Raw genomic sequence first — 20839 nt, 5'->3', positions numbered from 1 at the left:
CACTGTGGTGATGTGCACAGAGAGAATCTGGATTTCCCAGGTCTGTGTACAACTTACTTGAGCAGATTGCCGAGATTGAAGAGAGCTCGATTGTGCTGAGGGTTTAACTGAAGGGCCCGTCTATAGTAGTCCTTTGCCTCCACCACGTCTTTGGTCAGTGTCCCCAGGTTGTTGAGAGCACTTGCATGGCGAGGGTACAGTCTGGGGAAAAGGAAATATCAAGTTACACATGCTCATTAAGTGACACACAAAGCTCAAGTCACTTGTCCAGCCACCACTGCTGTTCGGCACTCGGTAATGGGATGGAAAGCTGGAAAATAACATCTTCCTTTCATTTGCTGCAGGTCCTGATGGCATCACGAGGAACCTTTACAACTCCCAGAGAGATTGTAAATCAGATCTTCTCCTACAGCTCCCTTATGCTTCCAGGGCAGAAGGGAGCACTGAACAGCTTTGAAATGCTGTTTTACCCTCCAAGCAAAAGGCAGAGTGATCAGAGCAGCCTGGATGTTTTTATTCAAAACGCTTCTCAAACAAGCAAGAACCCTCAGTCACAAATATGTTTCCAATGGAAATATGTTTTGACATATACAGAAACCAACACAACACAGCTAAACTGATCCGTGGCTTTTTAAAAAATATCTGTTTCCCACAATAAAAGTGACATTAATAAAGGGCAAAGTGAAGCCTGAAATCAGCTGCTGAACCATGTTCTCAGGATGAAGCAAAATGATCAAAAAAATCTGTAAACAGACTGCATTATAATATGAATTCCCTGAGCTTCTAGCTGTATTTTATTTTATTTTTTTTTACCACTTGGCTCTTCTTTCTTTTAACTGTTCAAAACAAAAACTTAAATCTGCTTCAGTTAAAACATTTCACATTGGGCCCAATGTATCTCTGTTAAAATTCCCTATGAATAAAAAAGCACATTGTGGTCCACTCAGCTGCTTGTAAGTTTTTCAATGGAAAACTCCAGAGGTTAAAGTGATCCAGGGCCATTTGTATCACAGATGGATGAAAACTGAGGTTCATGACGATAATGAAGAAATATGAGAGAGATGTCCACAGAGATCCCGCACAAGCTGGGAGAATAGCTGGAAAGGAAGGTGCCCACAGACCCCATCTTGATGCTCGTTTTATTCATGATAGGGAGGAAGCAGATTAAGATGGCCAAGGCTTTGGTTTGAGGAGACCTAGCCTCAAATCCTGCTGCCAGTGCACATTTTCTATTTCAAGCCAGGACAAGTCATTTGGCATTTCTTTGCCTTAGGTCCCTGTTTGTAAAGTGTGGATAATAGCTTTGTAATTCATGGGAAAGAGATGTGGATAATGACATTAAAAATGGTTAGCTGTGACAGCTCAGGCACGAGGAAGGGCATTTAAAGGAAGCAGAGATTAAGATTATAATGTGGTCTAACTCTAAATTTTGAGAATGTTTTTAATCTAAGACTTTCCATGTTGGTTTTTTTCTTGCCTGGAGTTCCTCATTTTGTCAGTTCAGCCCTGGGATTTTCTGTACTTAAGTACCATGAATAATTTAGCATTTTATACACTGCTGCAACATTTGTATCAGTCATATTTTCATTCCACAGCATATAAGTGATTCTGGCAGGGCCTTATTTGGGGGTGAAGCCAGAAACACATGAGGAAACTCTGAGAATCAAAGAGGACGTGCACCAGGAACAAATTCGGGATGTTTCCTACAGCTAAACAAGAAAAAAGCCCTAAAACTCTTTTTCCACCCATCACTGAGCCTGGCAGACAAACATCGCACAGCCACATCATTGAGGACAGAGCACCCAAGGATGGAGCTGTGTACGTTTTATATGAACTCAGAGTATTATACAGACAAAGCGTAAGTGTAATAACCATCACTCATATCTAATGACTGCAGGCTCTGTCAACATTCCTCCTGTACAGATAAGTATCTTGTCTGTCAGAAGTAATCACTTCTCCTGATGCAAGCCTTCAGGTGCAGTTTTCATGTACAAGCCACCATCTGCACTATCTGCACAACATTCATCCACACTACCTCCATTCATGGCTTAAATGATTTTGGAAGAGGTCCTTAATTGGTCTTGTTACAGAGAAACAAAGAGAAGGTTAGCCAAAAAATAGCATCACTTTCCATCACTGAAGCTACCCAGCCAGTATGCAGCACTTGTGGATGTGAGAGGCTGCCTGTACTTGGCGAAGAGTCAGTAAAAGACAAAGTGATCAGTGGGCAGGGGCTGAATGTTACCCTAGCCCTAAACTCCACTGGCCAGCAAGGTTAAGCCTCCCTGGATGAAGAAGACTGGGGGAAAATTTCCACAGGAATGGCCGTGGAGCAATGGACAGGATCATACTTGCTTGCTTTTCACCACGTGGGATGCAGTTCTGTGTGATACCTCAGACACCATCTTGAGTAAAGAATGTTCTATCTGCCTTTTGGCAAATAACGAAAGGTTCAGTCTTGCTTCCTGCCTTTCCCACATGATTTTAACATTGCTTTCAACTAAAAAGTTTTGGTACTTATATTTGATTCTTGTTTTCCATTTGGCTATGATAAAAGCCAAGCACCTCTGTTGCCAGTACTCATATAAAAAGAGCTCTTATATCTGACATGAAGTCCCTTGACACATAAGCGGCCAGAGGTATTTCAGACAATTCTCGGGAAATCCAGAAACAGATGAACATTCTACAAAAACTGATGGTTTTGTCCTCAAACTTTCGGAAATTAATTCTACTCTAGGCCTCTACTGCTCCGCATGACATTTTAGGCCCAGGAGATTTGCTTGCAACAATTTGCAGAGGAATGAAAATTCAAGATTAAAAAACAGCACTGATTTCACCTCTAAACAGTACAGTTCTGACCAACGGTTCCATAAATACATTTCTGAGCTCAGCGCTAAAGCCTCTTGACAGCAAATCATAGGATGCAGACACAACTCCATGTATCCTGGGCTCTATTTCTTATGTTTTACATTTATTCATTACATCTCACTGCCCTTTCCAAGAAATGTAAGTGAAAAAACAGAACCTCAACCAGCACAAATTGTCAGCTTAAGCCAGCTTAGCATCTGGCCTGAAGAAGTTATGACAGTTGCAATTTTACATATCCGAACAAATGTTGGGAGAAAAAAATCTGAGCGTGGGGAGATAAGGCAGTGGTGCTGGGCTTTTCCACTAAGGTTCAGTTCTTTAAGTTTTTATTGGAATATTATTTTAGATGGTGATACTGCACGATGCTCAACTGAGCTCAGCAGAGAGCATAACCAAGCCATAAGACAGCATCACCTAGAGCAAAGCAATCAGAGCCACTGCATGGCCCACCTGGAAACAGTTCCCAGGAGGGGCCCAGCACTAAGCCCAGACCAGGGTCTGATCCCAAAAGTCAGCTTGGGCTCAGCTACAATCTCTCAAATACTCGCAGGCCAATTCATACCAGCTGACCTCAGGGCTACAGAATGAGTCCCAGAGCCTTTTCCACGTATTAATATGGACGTTGACTTAAGGACTAATGGTCTACCCTGTCCTCTTCATGCACCCACTGCTTCTAATAGCAGCTTCCTAGGGATAAAACAGAGCAGAACAAAGCCTTGTGGCTGGATTCACAGAACATCATAAAACTTGACCAGAGATAACTAATTAAAGCAACGTTTGCTGAAGAACTCTCAAAAGGTTTCTGCAAAATCTGCAGATATTCCATTTTCAAACTGTTTTGCTTTTTGCTGCACATGATCTATTATCTTCGTGAAAGAAGGGAGATAGACTTCTTTTCTTTCATTTTTATGCTCTTGCAAGGGCTGTGCTGTTTTTCAAGATTTTCCATATTGGCAATGATTTCTGATAGCTACCTTGTTTACCTCAACTGAAAATTTTCTGATGCAAAGATTGTCTCTTCTGCATGTGTGTCTGTTTGTTGGAAGAGTAAGAAATACCTTACAATGTGATATCATGGTAACGTGGTGTCTCTTCATTCCACAATAATAGCAGGACCCAGAACTTAGACCTTGTTTTACAAATAGCTGGGACACCAGCAAAAAAAATCAGCTGTTATAATGTATGTGGTGTTTTATAACTTCTCTTCAGAAAACAAAGCATTCTGCTCGGACACACACAGTGCTGTGTTTTCATTGCCACCACCATTGATAATAGTAACAGTCTGTAGGCAATATTCTTCTTGCTATGCATCTGATTAGGTAGAAATTCCTCTAGGCTTCACCTAATCAAATGCAAGTGCTGCATTATTTATGAGAGAAAGCTGAATTTCATTAAATCTATTCTACAAGAAGCAGTTCATGTAAAAAAATCAATTTCTCCTTTCTTTTAGAAATCAGAGTTATTTTCTCCAGAAAACTTGCATTCATAGGTAATTATAATAGAAGTCTTGAAACAGCAGTTACTTTGAAAAAAAAAAAAAGAAAAAGAAATCAACCCCATATATTTTAAAGCATATTTTAAATCAGACTGGGATTTCAATTCTGAAGAGAAGACAAGTGGGATGTTTCCTTGTTGCAGAATGAATAATTCAAATGATTCCTCCAGCGCTGCATCTGCAATTGTCAGAATAAATTTAAGCAGCTTCTCCTTTAACTACTACAGGTATACAGTGCACAAGAACTCCTGTTAATAATTATCCTTACTTCTTTTAGGCTAGCAGAATTCCCTCTAATACTATGGAACAAAAGCATTATTGACTTGCACAGTCAAGAGACTTCTAGTCTCATAAGATGATACCAGGCATAAAAAATATACAATCATCAAAATGCTGACGACCGCTTTTGCTTTTTAATTAATGCTGTTATTATGTAAACGTTTGCTAAAAAAAATAAACTGAAGGGTTTTGTTTGGCAATATATTTATACTACAAGAGATCCCCCCCAAAAAGAGAAAGGGAGCGAGTTTGTTGTCATGGATACAACCTATAATCCACTAAGAATTTTAATTCTTTTAGTTCAGATGTAGAGAGACCACTTAAAGCCTTGGCAAGCTCTGCTCACAGATCTGCCTTATACAGCCCTTGGTCTGGTGCCAGAGTATTAAGGGGGCAAAAAGCATTAGCCTGACAATTCCCCACTCACTCTTGGAGTGTTACAGGGCTTTTGCACAGCCAACACTAGACAGGAGTAGAAAGCAAAAGGGATGGAGCCACTCTAAGGCACTCTAAGCCACTCTAAGTTCTTCAGGGAAATGACCACAAACAGCACAGAATAGGTTCCACTGACAGCTCTGAGGGTCTAGCAGCACAAAGTGGGCTGCTGAAAGCCATCCAGAGCCATCTCTTAGAGCTGGGACACCCATGGGATGTCACCATTTCTTGGTGGCTTTCCCTGATGCCCCAAGTACCTAAGACAAGCATGTCAAAACCTCCCAGTGAGTTGGGACATGAGTCAGACTGTTATAAAAGCCATAAACAACATGGGACATAACTAACCTAATAGCCATGCCCTAACAGCAGCAGAAAAGAAAAATCCACCTGCATCTCCTTGTATGATACTTGAAGAGGCTCTGCACATATTCTTTTCTGCTAGAGAAAAAAAATGAGCAACTGGTTGAACTGGAGAGATATAGCATGCCTGTTTTTGTTACCATATCTTTTAACTAAATAATCATAGAATCATTGAAGTCGCAAGAGATCACTAAAATCATCAAGGCCAACCACAACTATCCCCATCATGACACTAAACCACGTCCCTCAGTGCCACACCAACGTGGTTCTCAAACACCTCCAGGGATGGTGACTCCACCACCCCTCTGGTCGGCCTGTTCCAATGCATCACCACTCTTTTTGAGACAATTTTTTTCCATATATCCAACCTGAACCTCCCTTGGCTCAATTTAAGGCCATAAACTCTCATCCTATCATTAGTTATCTAGGAGAAAAGGCCAACCCTCTTGTGTTCATGTCAAGCACACAGAGCATGCTCTACCTTTGGAGCAGCTGTGATCCAATATCACTGATGTGCCACTCCGGGCAAACCACTGGTGTTACCTCATCTTGGCCAGAGGATGCTGTGTTTTCTCACCCGTTCTTCAAGATGCTGGACACTGTCTGGCTGCCACTCATCATCCTTCCAGTGCCTATATGACCCTGCCACAGTGCTGGGTCACTGGCACAGACTGGCTGTAGCCAAACTAAGGGAGCAATCAGGCTTTAATTACCCCACCCCTACTGCTGGCAGCACGGCAACTTGTTTTTATGACACGTTTTGCCCCATTTTAATATTTATAGCAATATATTTTATTGGCATCATTTTGCCAACAGAAGAAGGTTACATCAATAATATTACATCTGCCTCAAATTTTTATACCACTCACTTAATATTTACTCCTATACACCCAATTTTCCAATTTGAATATTACATCACGCTCATTTTCACGTGTTTACTTAGGTTCTCCATAAAGCTCTGTGTAAGGTTGATTTAAAAGCTGATGCAATACAGAGAGCAGCCATCCTGCAGGGAATAACCCTACACTGGCAACAAGTCAGGCCATGGCCTCATGACATCATGGCATCTTGGTCTGAAAGCTCTATGTGATGTAGGTCACAGAGCCAGACCTTATGTCATCCTTCAAAAGACCTTCAATTTGCAACATCTGAATTCCTTTTATAGACAGAGACAATTTTGCAATATTAAGCAGCAGCTTGTTTTCTCTTGAAGAGTTTTAATAGTTGCATCAATATTTCCTCAAAGTTAACACCCTTCAGCTTGGCAGATTTGTGGCAGGCAGGCAGATTTTTTTTTTAAACCTGGAAATCCTGTTGAAAGTCAGGCAAGTGAGAGATCTAAGGCTTTTTGGTTCCTTTGAAAGCCTCAGGCATAATCTCCTTCACTGAAAGCATGACAAAGCAGTCACTGTACACGCACAGCCCTGATTGCTGCTATTACACCTCACCCATTTCTATACTACTCAGTGATGAGGCGGGCTGGACAAGCACATCACACAATGCTAGGAATGAGGCAGGGAACAATCCTAACCTCATGGGGTTAAGCTCATGCAGTTCTCAGAGCATCTCTGAACCTCACCGGTGTGCTCCACCCCATGAGTAGTCCTGTGGGTCCCACCAGGGTCTTCACTGGCATTACGTGGACCGGCTCAGGCCCTGATGGAAACACCAAGATCATAACTTGATCCTTATGGGTCCTTTCCAACTCAGGATATTTTACGATTCTGTGACAACTGGTTTCAGAAGTGATGCTGCATGCAGTTAGCAATGGGGGTATGTGGAATGCCTACAGCTATTTCAGACACCCATTGGTTTGTCCCACTCACCATTGCTGAAGGGCAAGGGTCCCCCCACAGGTGCCTTTGCTCTCCCAGCCCACCTAACAAGCAGCACTAAGCATCTATAAACATACTTGGAGAGATGGTACTCATCTCTACCATGGTTTCCCACATGGCCTTAGACAAATCTGCCTCATAGGTCCTCATGCTTTGTCACTAAAGCAATAGCAACCAAATGCCATTTTCCTGTATTGCTGCCTCCCTGCTCAGAGTACCAGCTTTCTGCAGTGAAGGCAATCCCCAGCTCTGTTCAGAAATGGGTAAAACAGGGCCTCAATCTCAGCTGGGACCTCCAGATGCCAACTTGGTATAAATAGCAAGTGCTGAATGGCAGCCAAGGCTCAAGGAAGGGCAGGCTGGCCAGCCAGCCTGCCCTGTTTTCCTTGCCTGCAGAATGCTCCATCATCGAGGGAAAACTCGACAGGACACAGGCATCAAAACAAGAGGAATGGATATAATCTTTAAACTGATAAAATCCACATGTATTCTTTGACCCCAGCACTTATTTTAAAACATCACATTCAGAAGCATGACATTTTAAAACCAAGCCTGTAGCACTTAAGAGAGTATGTCATTAAATTTTCAAACTTGGGTGGGGATGGAAGCTGAAATTTAGAGCTGAGGAGGAAAGAAAGGATTTTATGTCAATGTCACAGCTAAACATGAATAAGTAAATAAAAGCCCCCCTGCTAAACTCACATCTTTCCTGTGATTTGAGCCAATGAAAGGTTATCAAATAGGGCTGCCTGCTTCTGCTTTCATATAAAGAATTTATGTAGGATCCATGTAAGTCCTTAAAATCCCAGAAACCACTCAAGGCCAGCAAAGGACTAATAATTCAAGACATGCCTGCCTTATAGAGAGAGTAAACAGTACAGTCTTCTTCAAAGACCCCACAGAAACCAGAACAACATCACAGCAAACAGGAGACAGCAAGTTCGGATAAATTCTTCAACCAAGCATTTACATGAGGGTACAGAACAACATACATTGTACCTAAGCAGATGGGACAGAATCACACCTGTCATCTGTTTAAACCTGTCCAACTTTAGATTGGACGTTAGGCAGAAATTCTTTACTCAGACGGCGGTGAGGCCTTGGCACAGCTGCCCAGAGAAGCTGCTCGTGCTCCATCTCTGGAGGAACTTAGGCCAGGTTGGATGGGATGCCCTGGGCAGCCTGAACTGCTGGGTGGCAGCCTTGCACACAGCAAGGGACTGGGGCTGGGTGGGCTTTGAGGGCCCTTCCAATCCACATCATTCTGTCATGCTTTGATCTCCAGTGGTTCCCCAAAGCGCGCCCTATGCTAGCTCTGAAATGGCTGGGGATTGCCTCAGCCATTGATGTAAACTGGAGCAGCCTCATTCCAGCATTTCCCACATTGCTTAAAGGGTCAAATTCGTGATGATGAGGAGAGCACTTCACTCTTACCTACCAGGGCTTCACAAAAAGCCTCAAGACTATCCCAGTAGACACTTGCTGGGAACCAATTTTCCTGCTGCCCATTGATAAAGACCAGAGAAGCCAAATCTCTCATGATTTGTACAGCAATAACCACTGCTGTACAGCTATTTGGCTGTTCTCTGAGACAAATGTGGTCTCAAAGTTTCAATAAGGGCAAAGGCAGCTGGCTAGCAGAAAAGAAACAGTGCAGGAACTAAGAGTAATTAGCCCTTGGATTTGACATTCTTGTTTGCAAAAAGTAAAAAGTGCAGCAGAAACTGCATAGTTCACGTAAAAACGGAAACATATCTCAATAAGTCAAAAGCTTTGCAGCTTCATTAGGAAAGTGTTTTCCATTCTCCAGATTTTTAGCCTCAATATCAAGTGCATTTGCTTCCCTGGAAACAGTCTGAGCTACACACCATGTATGAGGAATGTTCCACAGCCATGGTCACAGATGACGGGAGCTCTTCTCTGAGGAGATGCTATTGAGAAGATAGCAAGTCCTTGTATTACAGTGTAGAAGGGCTTGTACCCATGACAGAAGCCACAGCTTAGGAAGTGACTCAGAATGCAGATGCCTATGATGAGGCAGAGCCATTCAGCTCCCATTCCAGAAGGAACAACCAGCTTCCATTGCTGCCAGTGCAGTGATACACGTAATGCCTGTGCTTGAGGCCTCATGGTCACACTTACACTACTCTGGTTTTGAGCAAATACACCCTGATTAGCATTTCATCAACAAAAGGCAGAACACTTGAGCAAACACAGGGTACACCCCAAAATAGGCATGGAGTAGTGTTAAACAGGTTAAAAAATAAATTACAGTGGCTGAAGTAATTTGGCCATCATCTCATGCACTGTTACAAAGGCCATTATGCTCTGATTCAAATTACCAGGCAGCCTTTTAATTGTCAATTATTATTAAATCACTCGACAGCTTTGTCTCGCTTCAGGACAGCCGCCACATACATATACAAGAGCACCAATACCCCAAAAGCACATCTTGATGAGGCATGATTTAGAAGAATACTACACAAAGATGCTCCTGACAGCTTGGACGTGACCTGTCTCAGGCCTATAAAATCCATTAAAGGAGGGCATTGTGTTAACTCTCTCTGAAGATGTTCCACCAAGGCCTAACCAGAGGGCTTGCTTCAAGGGCCTGACCTAAGGAATCCAAGTGTCAGAAGAGCACCCGATGCTTTGGGAGCAAACACAGCTCCGGCAATCACAGCAAAGCAGCACTGCACATTTTTGACTCCCTGTAAAAACAGGCTAACAAATGGTGCTGGTATTTTAATTCTTTCCAGAAATAAATCACAGATGGTATCCAAGGCCACCTGCAGTCGACACTGAGAGGCATTTCCAAGGCACACGCATGCATCAAGGACCATACGAACACTGTTTTCTTACTGCATGGAGAGTGCAATTTAACCAAATTTAAACAACCCCAGACAGTGCTGATGTAAGATATATGAAAAGCCAGTGGGTAGACGTGGGGGAAAGCTTAGCAAGAAACCTGAGTCTCCCTTATAGAGTTAGAGTTTTACTTCTAAAGTGGAGTGGGGAGAAAAGGCAGCCTAGCTTGTTCCTTTTCTACTCGTTCCAGCAGCATTATGCACCAATTTATTCCCTCAGTGAGGGATATGGCTTCGGTACTCACATTGCTTCCTCCTCTTGCATCTAGTCAGGATCTCATGATGCTTCCCTTGCCACAAACCAGCCTTCCCAGTTTCCCTGCTGCAGAAAGTGCCCTTAACTCCATTATTCTCAAAAGACAGTCTGCCCAAGTACTTTCCTATTGTCTGCTCTGCCTCCTGGCCCAGCAGTCTCCCTTCCCTCAGGGCTGAGCCAGAAAGAGAGCCAGCCTGAGGATTCCTGCTTGCTGCCTTGCAACCCCCTTTTCTGAAGAGTCCCACCAGGGAGAAAGGGGGTTTCTGCACTCATCTGCTGACAGCAGGCTGATCCCCCTTCCACTCACTCTGTTTGGCCAGAAGCACAAAGGAAACGTGTGGCAATGAGCCTGCTGATGGTCATGTCCATGCACAGATATGCAAAAGCATGTATAGTGCCCACACATACACTGGGACATTGATGTACAGAACTCACAGGATTACCTATACAGTGAATACATTCTGCAGGACTTTGCACCATCAGATATTACACTGGTGGTAAGAGACAGTTCACAATGAGCACTTGCCTCCCTTGAGCAGTAGCCCGAAAGGCAGGTCCAGGTTGCCCTAGGGATGCCTGATGTGAGGAGAGCCAGATCAGTCTGTCTTTCTCCATACACACTTTTTATCTTTCTTTCCAGCACTTTTCCTTTCTCAGCTGCCCCAACCTCAATTCATTTCTGCAACTTTCATCTTTCGATAGAAATAATTCTGTTGATGCTACCATTTTGTACCATTTGATGATCACAGTACCTGACTTCAATCACACATAGCTCTTTTTCCTGCACTATTAAACTCATTATTGTACTGATATTTTATTAAGGGCAAACCTATGTGCTTTTATGTTTGAAAGTGCAAATGTAAAATTTCAGGCGTCAACTTTTTGCTGGACACAGTGATGTAGTTTGCATACTGTCAAATTATTATTACCATTATTACTTCCTTCAGCACCACCTGCTGCTGCTCACACTGATAAGAGATCCATGGGAAGCAGGACCCTGGCAGCAAACACAGCATGCCTACAAAGTGTACTCTGAGATGCTGGCTATGGAAATGCAGACTGTAAAATGGAGCTGCTTTGGGAATTAGATTTTGAATGAGCTCAAAAGTAGCAGGGAAAGTGAATCTTTCTCTCCTCCCTTTGTTGTTTGAGGAGTTATTAAAGACAAAAGAAATGGTGGTCAGACTGGTTTTAAGCTTTTTGGCTATGTCAGTTCATATGAGTTTCTGAGGATAAAGTCTCAAGCAATATCAAGCAAATGAGGCCATTAAAGAAGGACAAATGCTTGTTAGCTATCAACAACAACAAAAATATCTTCATTAGCACATCACAGATATTCCTCATACTAGCATAAGGTTGCACAGCCTTGTATATTCAGTCACAGAAAGTGCAAATGAAAGTGAAATTTTACATTTGCACTTTATTTTATATAAAACTTTTTAATCTCCAGCTACAGGAGGTCTCCAGAATTCCTAACAACAGCACCAAGAGTTTTCAGGCTGGCTTTCAGAGTAGCCATGGTCAATTCCATCTCAGGCAGAACACTTCTGGTCTTCACTTTTTGCAGAAGCAAAAAACAAGCATCTCCTGCGGTCACTACCATATGTCAGGCAAACCACCAAAGCAATGAAACCCAGCAGTGTGTTTTTATTGTTTTACTGAAGGTAAGCTAAAAGCTTTGTAAGCCGTTGCTACAACCGCAGAATGCCAGCTGTTGATAAAATCTGCATTATGGATAAGTCATTTTGCAGCTCCAAAGGGTTATGCCTCCATTTGCTTTTCCTCAACCTGACTTACAGGTGGAGCTTTTCCCATATACATAGAACTTTTTTTTTTTTTTCCCTTTTCATTCTCCTTCTCTCCAATTCAAATTATGCTGCTGTTCTCTATTTCTGCATATCATCTCAGTTTTCATTTCCTTCACTCTTGGGCAGCATAATTGGATTGCACTAATTACCTAAATCAGGCTTCATCAGGATACTGCATCACTAGCTAGTTGGCTGGGGTAAGCCTTTTGAGGGGCCACCTGCAAAGAGTCTCAAACATAAGCAGCATATCAGAAGCTGGCTGATGGTATCAGTTATGGAGTTGGCCTTAGAAACCTGCCCTGCAATTTCAGCGTCAGAGAAAACACGTTCTTCTGCTCCACGATTTAGCTGAAGAGATAAACCAACACATGGCAGTGGAGGATCCTGCCTACAAATGCCTTCAAAAGTAGGAATGGGGTTGAGTTTCCTGGGATTTAGTCCCAAACGCTATTATTTCCGACTATGTGCACGTCAACATCTTTTCACACAGCCATAGCTACACCACCTGCCTACACCACAGGAGCAATAGGTCACTTTCACTGAACAGTGACATGGCAGCTGACACTTCTGGCAGAGAAGCAGCAAATGGAAATGCATTGTTGCGTTGGTGGAATGGTAATTGCAAGCAGTTAAAAGAGCCAAGCATGGACTGACAAGATCACTTTTGTTTAGCAAACAGTTAAACTCACTCACCAGAGATCAGGCAAACCTACACTGCAGTTTGGCACAAGCTTTGGGAGGGAGCTGGAATGATTAATGAGCCATCAGCCACGTGCTTCAGAGAGAGCTGCTACAGCAGTGCTGCTCTCTCTCCTACCTCCCAGAAGCTGCAGGGTGGTGGTAGCAGCAGTCTGCTTCCCTACTGACTCTGTTTTCCTTATTAATTCCCTATTAATATGCCCACTGCTCCTCATCACACTAGGCAGACGTGATATTTTGATCTCCCATCCTTCTGACAGAGCTGCAGCTGGATTGCTAAACCCCTTGACTAAATCTGTATTTTATGTCATATGGAGAGTGTGGATTAATCTGAACTCACCTGGAGACCAAACACATAGTGAGGGACACCTGGGGGAATGTCACAGAAGTTGGTGTTGTTAACGTTCAAGGCCAGGTTGGATTGGGTCCTGGGCAGCCTGATCTAGTGGAAGGTGTCCCTGCCCATGACAGGGGGATTGGAATTTGGCAGAGGCTTTAAGGTCCCTTTCAACCCAAACCACTCTGTGATTCTGAGTGCTGCCTCAGCTTCCCAGCTTCTTGTCCATTTTCACGTCAGGCCAGTAGCCAAAAATATTCTGAATCATCAGAAGGACAGTATAACTACTAATTTCCTTCTTTCTAATTGTTGAGAATTGGTCTACAACCAGGGGCAGTGATTTGCAAAGCTGGAGTCTGTGAGGATGCATAAAACAACGTGAACATGAAAACTGTGCTATTCTGCAACACCTATCTAGAATATCCACCATCACGTTATATGTCCCATATTCATCCCCTTCTCCATCTCTCCATTGTAGCCAATAGCATAGGTACCCAGCCACCTCTGTGAGGCCTCCACATTTCAGATGGGAATGTCGGAGGGGAAAACATGGAATGTTATTCTCCACAGGCAAATATATAACTCTTTTTAATTACATCACACTATTGCTTACTGTACAGCCTCAAAAACTCAGCAACAGGGCTTGAGTGAGAGAGTAAAAATAAGGAACGTTTAAGTGAATCACTGAATCATAGAATCATAAAGGTTGGAAAAGTCCACTAAGATCATCTAGTCCAATTGTCCACCTACCACCATGCCTACTAACCATGTCACTCAGTGCCACATCCATGTTTCTTGGATACTTCCAGGGACAGTGACTCCAGCATTTCCCCAGGCAGCCTGTTCCAGTGCACCACCACTCTTTTGGAGAATTTTTTCCTAATATCCAATTTGAACCTCCTCTGGCACAACCTGAGGCCATTCCCCCTCATCCTATTGCTGTTACATAGGGGAAGAGGCCAATCCCTTCCCTGCCTCCTCTTCTGCAGACAGAACAATCCCAGTTCCCTCAGCTGCTCCCTATAAGGCCTGTGCTCCAGATCCCTCACAAATCTGCCACTCTAAGTGCAGATTGCTGAGGTGGTGGAAGTAAGGAGTGCAGCTCCCCAGTGACTCCTGGCGTGCATGCAGTGCAGGCCTTGTGAGGACAGATAGTAAGCATGCAAAGTGGGGGCAGAGAATGGTTTTTCAGAAATGTGAACTAATACCTAAATAACTGAAGCAATCAGAGCACGAGCCAGAGCCACTGAGACACTGGGTACCTGGGAAATGCTTCCATGTGGACTTGAGCCCTGACCAGGCCTTGGATGCTCTATAAACAATACGAGCAGCACAATCTATGCCATCTAATGCCATTGAGGAAACGTTTGAAATTAGAATCTCTTATAACTGAAATACTGCTGAGCAGAAGACAGCGTTATAATTATAATAAATGAGTGCTGCTGAGTCAGAGGAGAAAAAAATGTTTTGCCAGTAAATCCCATTTAGGCAGGCAGAGGTGATGTCAGTAGGAGCAGAAAGCAGCAAGTGATGTTACACTCCACACTCTATGTGGGGTTTGGAATATATTTGTTAGTCCCTCTCCTTTCTTTCAATGGACTTTTCTGGTAAATTGGAGAGAGCCTGGAGAAGAGCTATGGGAATTATTAGTGATCACAAAAACTTGCATAACAGTGAAAGTGACAGCATCTAGGAGGGCTGCTCCGAAAGTAATGCCTCCTATTTGATTATGTTGGCCTATTTGATTTTGTTGCCATGTGACACATGCCAGCAGAGGGAGAGTGACAAAATGGCATCTGACATAGAAGTACACGTGAAGTGAAAGTGTAGAAATGGATTCCTCCACACAGAAAATATGTCAGCCATTTATATTCACTGACATTTGCTGAATGTTTACAAAGACCAAACAGTAGATGTGAACACAGTGAGGCGGTGGATGGTGCATTCCAGCAGTGGTGACAGCAAGGTGAAAGACAAGCCATGTTCCAGATGGCCATACAGATTTATACAAACACAGTATGCAGGCTGGTGAAAATGCATAGCTAATGGTGGTGACTATGTTGAAAAATAGTGCTTTGTAGCTGAGAATTTGCTCTATCAAACAGTGTTATTGTGGTCTTTGTAGCTGTCGTCGTTTCCAGGGAAATAAATAGGAGGCCGTACTTTCAGAGCAAGCTACATACATTCATCTATTGTATCCAGCAGCAGATTAGAGGAGAAACTGATCACTGTATAGAAAACTGTCTTCTGATAATGAGCTCTTCAGCGTGGCATTTAAAGGTGTAAACAAATACAATGAACAGGAAGCTGACGTTAAACAAAACAGACTAAAAATAAAGGAGGACATTTTCAACAGCCAAGGTAATTAACCTTCAGTCCAACTTATTGATGGCTGTACTGGATTTTCCATTCCTGGAAATGTTGAAAAATAGGATGGAGGCTTTTCTAAATGACTTCCTAAATCCTGAGCATGGTAAAAGAGAAAAGGTACACAAAATCTAAAAATCACCTTCACCTAGTTTAACTCAATCCTTACTGACAAAATACCATCCTGCCCTCCCAGCTCATGGGTGGGATAAGAGCCCTTGAGATTCTCTGGCATAACCCTGTCAGTTGGCAAGAAGATAAAACATAGGAGTTTCCTCCCACACCACATGTCAGGAAAGAATATTTCTTGCACCTCCTGACGTGCCCTTTTGTGCTGAGGTATGTTTTTGCTACTAGAGCCACCCCTCATGTTGTCTGCCCTTTCCACACGTGCCTTTTTTCCTGGCAGCACTGTCTGCACCCTATATGCTGGCTCTCCCTTGCCACTTCCATTTTACCTGCACACCTTTCTACAGGGCTAGTCCCTTCTCTCAGGACTGGAGGGCAGCAGGGAGCATCCAAAGTCCTGGGCAAGCATCCACTGTGGGGGGGCAAATGGAAGAACTCTGCATGCAGGGAGCTGCCCCTATTCCATGTGGGGTCAGGAGATGTGTCACCCAGGATCTGCTATGTGCACAGTCTGGGTCAGGTGATCCTGCATATTAAGCCATGCCCTTGGCCCAGATTTACCATGCATCTATAAGCAATACAGTTCACCTTCCTGCTTCAGCCTCCCCTTTTGCAGAACTGCGGTAATTGTATTTACCTGCTACTGCACAGGAGCATTGTCAGCACCAATTAGTTTAGTGTTCATGCAAAGCTTTGCAGACAGTAGCCTCAATACAAGCCGTAAGTACTATTATTATTGCTTACTTCAGATGGCTACAGCACTGGCATTTTCCAGGCATGCACCATTAACAATTTACTAAGATAAATGGCCCAGGAACCTGAAAATGCATTTATGACAACTACCTCCTGCTTACCAGCACACATTCAGCCAAGTAAGTGACACCTCATTGCTCAATGTGTAGCTATGGTAACATTTATATCTCATATTGAAGTATACACACAAACACACACGGAACTGGAGGGAAGCCAGGATCCCTCTTTTAATGACACACGCAACATTGAGCCAAGGAACTTTCCTAACCTCTGAAAACTGAGCTGTCCCCAGGGAAGGAGCTGGGGGGTGAGGAGCAGGCAGCCCTTGGCAGGAAGGGACGCGCTACTGGTGGGCTGCACCACACAGTGCGAGCCTAGCTGGGGCTTCAGGGAACTTACTTGAGAGCAGTTTTGTAGTGGTAGATCGCTTCCACGTTACGGCCTTGGTCTTTCAGAAAATTGGCATAGTTGTAGTGCACCTTGGCGTTGTGGGGTAGAGTCCTCACTCCTGAGCTGCGAAGAGGAACAGAAACAGGATGGCGTAAGCACCAGCATGGCAGCCTTCCCTGTGGTGATGCACTGTGGTAATTCGAAATACAATGTGTTAAATTGAAAGACTCTAAAAAGCCTAATATTCAGCGGGAAAGCACGCAGTACTTTCTGTAATACAGCTGTAACAGGCTCCCTCATCTCCAGCCCTGCTTAAACTTGAGTGTCACGAAGGCACCTTATGAAAACCTTGATTTCAATCTGTCAGCTGCAGGCACCAGAAAGAAGTATGCTTTCCATAGGCATCAGCCACTAGAGGGGATTCACAGCACACTCTGAGCACCCAGCCAGCACACATTTATACACAGCACAGCACTGAGCAGAGTAGGACCAGGAGGGGAGGGCTAAAAGGACTCTTGCCCTGAGCTGACAAGTAATATGCTCTCACATTATAACATATGACCATGGATGTGTGACCGCACAGCCAACCCATCCCTCCCCTTCATCCTCCTTGCTATGCAGATTGGACTGAATGTTTAGAATTAATAATGAGGGTGCAAAGACAAAAGGAGAAGAGCAGGCATGTGCTTATTTACTTAATTGACAGCGCCCAAAACAAGGTACACCTTGCACAGCTGGAGGAAATGCTGCTTCGAGGTTATAGTTAGAAAGAAATCTCAAGAGCACGTACACCACGGAAACATTTCCCCTGCAAGAACCCAGAGAAGTCGGAATGCTGTTTAACAGGGAAATTTTTTCCAGCACATAAATAGGGACTCTCTGAGGTAATGGGAAATAAAAATGGATTAAACTGTTCATGTAAAAGCAGAAAAAACACTGTTTCTCACTCACAAGCAGATCCCTGCCAGCTGCTGTCTTCCTTCCTCCCCATCAGCTCTATGCTTCCCACTCCAGGTAAGAAACTCAAGAGTAAAGTCATTCCAAGCCTTACCCTGCCTACAATGTCTCTGTTGTTTAACCAGGGTGGGCAGAGAAGTTAACCATGAAAAGTTCCAGACAGTTTCTACAGTGGGGAGCAGGCACCCACAGGTGCCCAAGCCCTCTGCTAGGAATTTCATTCTAAATGGCACTCTGGAGAATCCTGGTGGCAAAACTGCTGCCTTTTTGGTTATCTGCAGCCAGTGGCATCACGTGTCACTAATGCCTTCTTGTGAGAGCTTCCAAAGCTTCGCCCACAGCTGCCTTACGGAGTTCAGCACAACACAGCCACAGTTTGCCTACAGAAATCAAAAATAGACCTTGCAGTTGGCTTCCTAATCATCAGGTACTTCCAAATTACTTACTGGGAGCACTACAGGAATAAGACATTTTGTGACTAATCGCTGAATTAAATCAGTTAATTGATGCTATTCTTAAGAGAATGATTTTCTATATTAGTTTTCACAAAGATATACTGCACCAGCAGCAAGTAATGTGTGACTGCTATGGCTGTGTTAATTTCCATTGGCCTTGGGAGCTATTAACTACACACTTACAACCTCTGGGCATTACCGGAATATTAATTCTTATACAGAGAGAGTTGAATTACATCACTGACAGCGTTACAGGCAGAGTTGCAGACTCAAAGCTGTTACCATCTCAGAGCTATGTGCAATGAGTTGTTGGCTCCGTTATAGCCCCCGCTGAAACACAGCACACCGAGTTAATGGTGGGAAGTATATTACATATGCACAAGTACTGCAGTTCTAATGAGATACAGTTTTAACAGTAAGATGCATATGTTTAAATATTTTAATTCTGGGCTGTTTCTCTTTAAATAGAATTTATTACTAATCCTGCTGGTCCCATTTATTAAAACGTCACCGATAAAGCTCTTTCATCTGCTGATTCTGCTGGGGGTGGGGGTGACATAGGAAACAGAAACTGGCTTGAGTTCGAGTCATTATGATGCTGGCTTCTGCATCACACCACTCACATTCCCTGACCTATTTATTCTCCTTGCATGGGTGGGGAGGGGGGTGTTTGGTTTTGCAAATGCACACAGCAATGACTGAGGCAAACTGCTTGTGGACTCCGCACTGTCAGCAGCACAGCAAACACCCGGCTGGAGGCAGAGTGGATTTTTTGGAGAGTTTAGGCAAACACTTCTGCTAATTGATTCTTGACCAGCTGAGAACACTGTTTGCTCATTGACAGGGGAAACAATAATGTCCACAAATGAAAGCCAAGTGGGAAAGGGTGGAGTATAAATAACAAAGCAGAACACAATGGCTTTCCATTTCTGCTTCCCGCAAGCCCACAATCTCTCTCAGTTTCAATCTCTTTTTCCAACTTCTTTTCCAAATTCTCCCGTCTCCCTCCTCCCCAACCCAGCACATGTGCCCTTCTGAAAACCTAAGGACCCACTGTCCAGCCAGTCAGAAACAAGTCAGCTGACATTCAATGTCATTCATCAGGAGCATTTCCTTCCTTTCTGATTTCCACGACAGCACTAAATAACATAAATGGAAAATAAGCAATAGGAAAGCCATCTTACGTAGTGCTTCCTGCCCATGGAAAGGAGGCAGCCTTTTAGTCATAATGCAGAGAAACAAAACGCCATTGGCACTTCCAACCTCAAACCCAAACCCCATTTAGCCAGCAAAAGTCTACCATGGTATTGTTTTCCTCAGTGCATGTTCCACTCTGCAAAGTTTGGAGCAGAAAGTACATTGATTTTCTGTGATTTTCATATGAAAAGCATTCAGTTTGCAAGGAAATGAGACTGCTCCTGTCTCAGCAGGAACCTTGGGACACTGAAGTGATATGTTCTGCTTTGGGAACCATTATCACCAATAAAGATTCTCTATGGCAAAATGTTCCCTGGATGACCCCAACAGCTGCTGTCCCTGGCCTCATATCCTCGTATTGATTTTCACAGATATCAACACGGGACTCCGAACCATTCTAAAGAAGATGCACAAAATGCAAGGGAAATTGCTCTTCTTAGCTGAGTTGACTCTCAGAATTAACAAAAGCACACAGTAGTAAATGTCTCCTTTGGGGTGGGTTGGTTATTTTTCTCCTGTTTCTTTTTTTTGTTTTTGACTGGGTTTTTTTTGCACATTACTGAGGTCAGCAGACCTGACTAGGGAGGGAGAACTGCCAACTAAGAGAGAGCCACTTTTATATAGTTCCTCTACTGGCTACAGCCTTACTTCCAGACACTGTCACAAATGTGAGCTGTGCATGCAAAGCTTTCCAGGAGCAAAAGGAAACGTGACAGCTTCATCAACCTTGAGAAGGTTGATACAGCGGATGCAGGGGTCAGCCCACAGCCCTCATTTCGCTCTCTCTGGCTGGAGCGTGAGCCTCAAACAAGCCCTCCTTGTACACCTGCTAACACAGTCAGGCAAATTTGAGGCTTCTAGAAATTTATGCTTCAAATAGCTATATCTATACATCTAGTCACTTTTTATGCTTATGGGTCATTTGCTTCTCACTTTTAGCCCTTGCACACACACTTATGCACAAATATGTAGATGCATCCTCTGCTCAGGTGGTATCATTCTCTTCCACACTGAGGTAGCCAGACTCAGAGGGATTTCTGGTTCCTCCAGATTTGGACCCTGTACTGGAGCCCAAGAGTTGTGGCAGCCATTAGCAGGGAGTGTGATGGTGCTGACACTGGCAGCATCGTGTCAAAGCAGGGCAAACCTTGAGAATGAAAAAAGATGGGGTGCAAAGTACAAAACTGATAACATGCTGAGAATACATCTACATCTCCTGGGGAAAAAATAGTGCAGACAAAGCATGTATAACAGAACTGAGGGAAGTGAGACAGACTGACACTGAAGAAACACATCTAATCAAATGGAGGAATTGAAAGGAGAGGTGAAGGGGAAGAACGAGAGGAGGGAAG

General features: G+C 43.6%; 1 protein-coding gene across 2 annotated transcripts in view; it reads right to left on the bottom strand.

The window, feature by feature from the left end:
* Positions 1–20839, bottom strand: part of TMTC1 (transmembrane O-mannosyltransferase targeting cadherins 1) — a 151514-nt gene that overhangs the window by 25139 nt on the left and 105536 nt on the right. For both annotated transcript variants that reach the window (XM_042889622.1, XM_042889623.1), the window contains exons 11-12: positions 16888–17001; positions 58–201 (exon numbers count right to left, since the gene is read on the bottom strand). In XM_042889622.1, coding sequence (XP_042745556.1) covers positions 58–201; positions 16888–17001 — 258 coding nt within the window. The remainder of the gene's footprint in view (positions 1–57; positions 202–16887; positions 17002–20839) is intronic.

This window comes from Lagopus leucura, unplaced genomic scaffold (genome assembly GCF_019238085.1).
Source record: "Lagopus leucura isolate 7727_CA_CO unplaced genomic scaffold, USGS_WTPT01 Super-Scaffold_100159, whole genome shotgun sequence".
Classification (NCBI taxonomy): domain Eukaryota; kingdom Metazoa; phylum Chordata; class Aves; order Galliformes; family Phasianidae; genus Lagopus; species Lagopus leucura.
The sequence above is the reverse complement of the archived record's forward strand: the minus strand, read 5'-3'. Positions and strand labels throughout refer to the sequence as shown.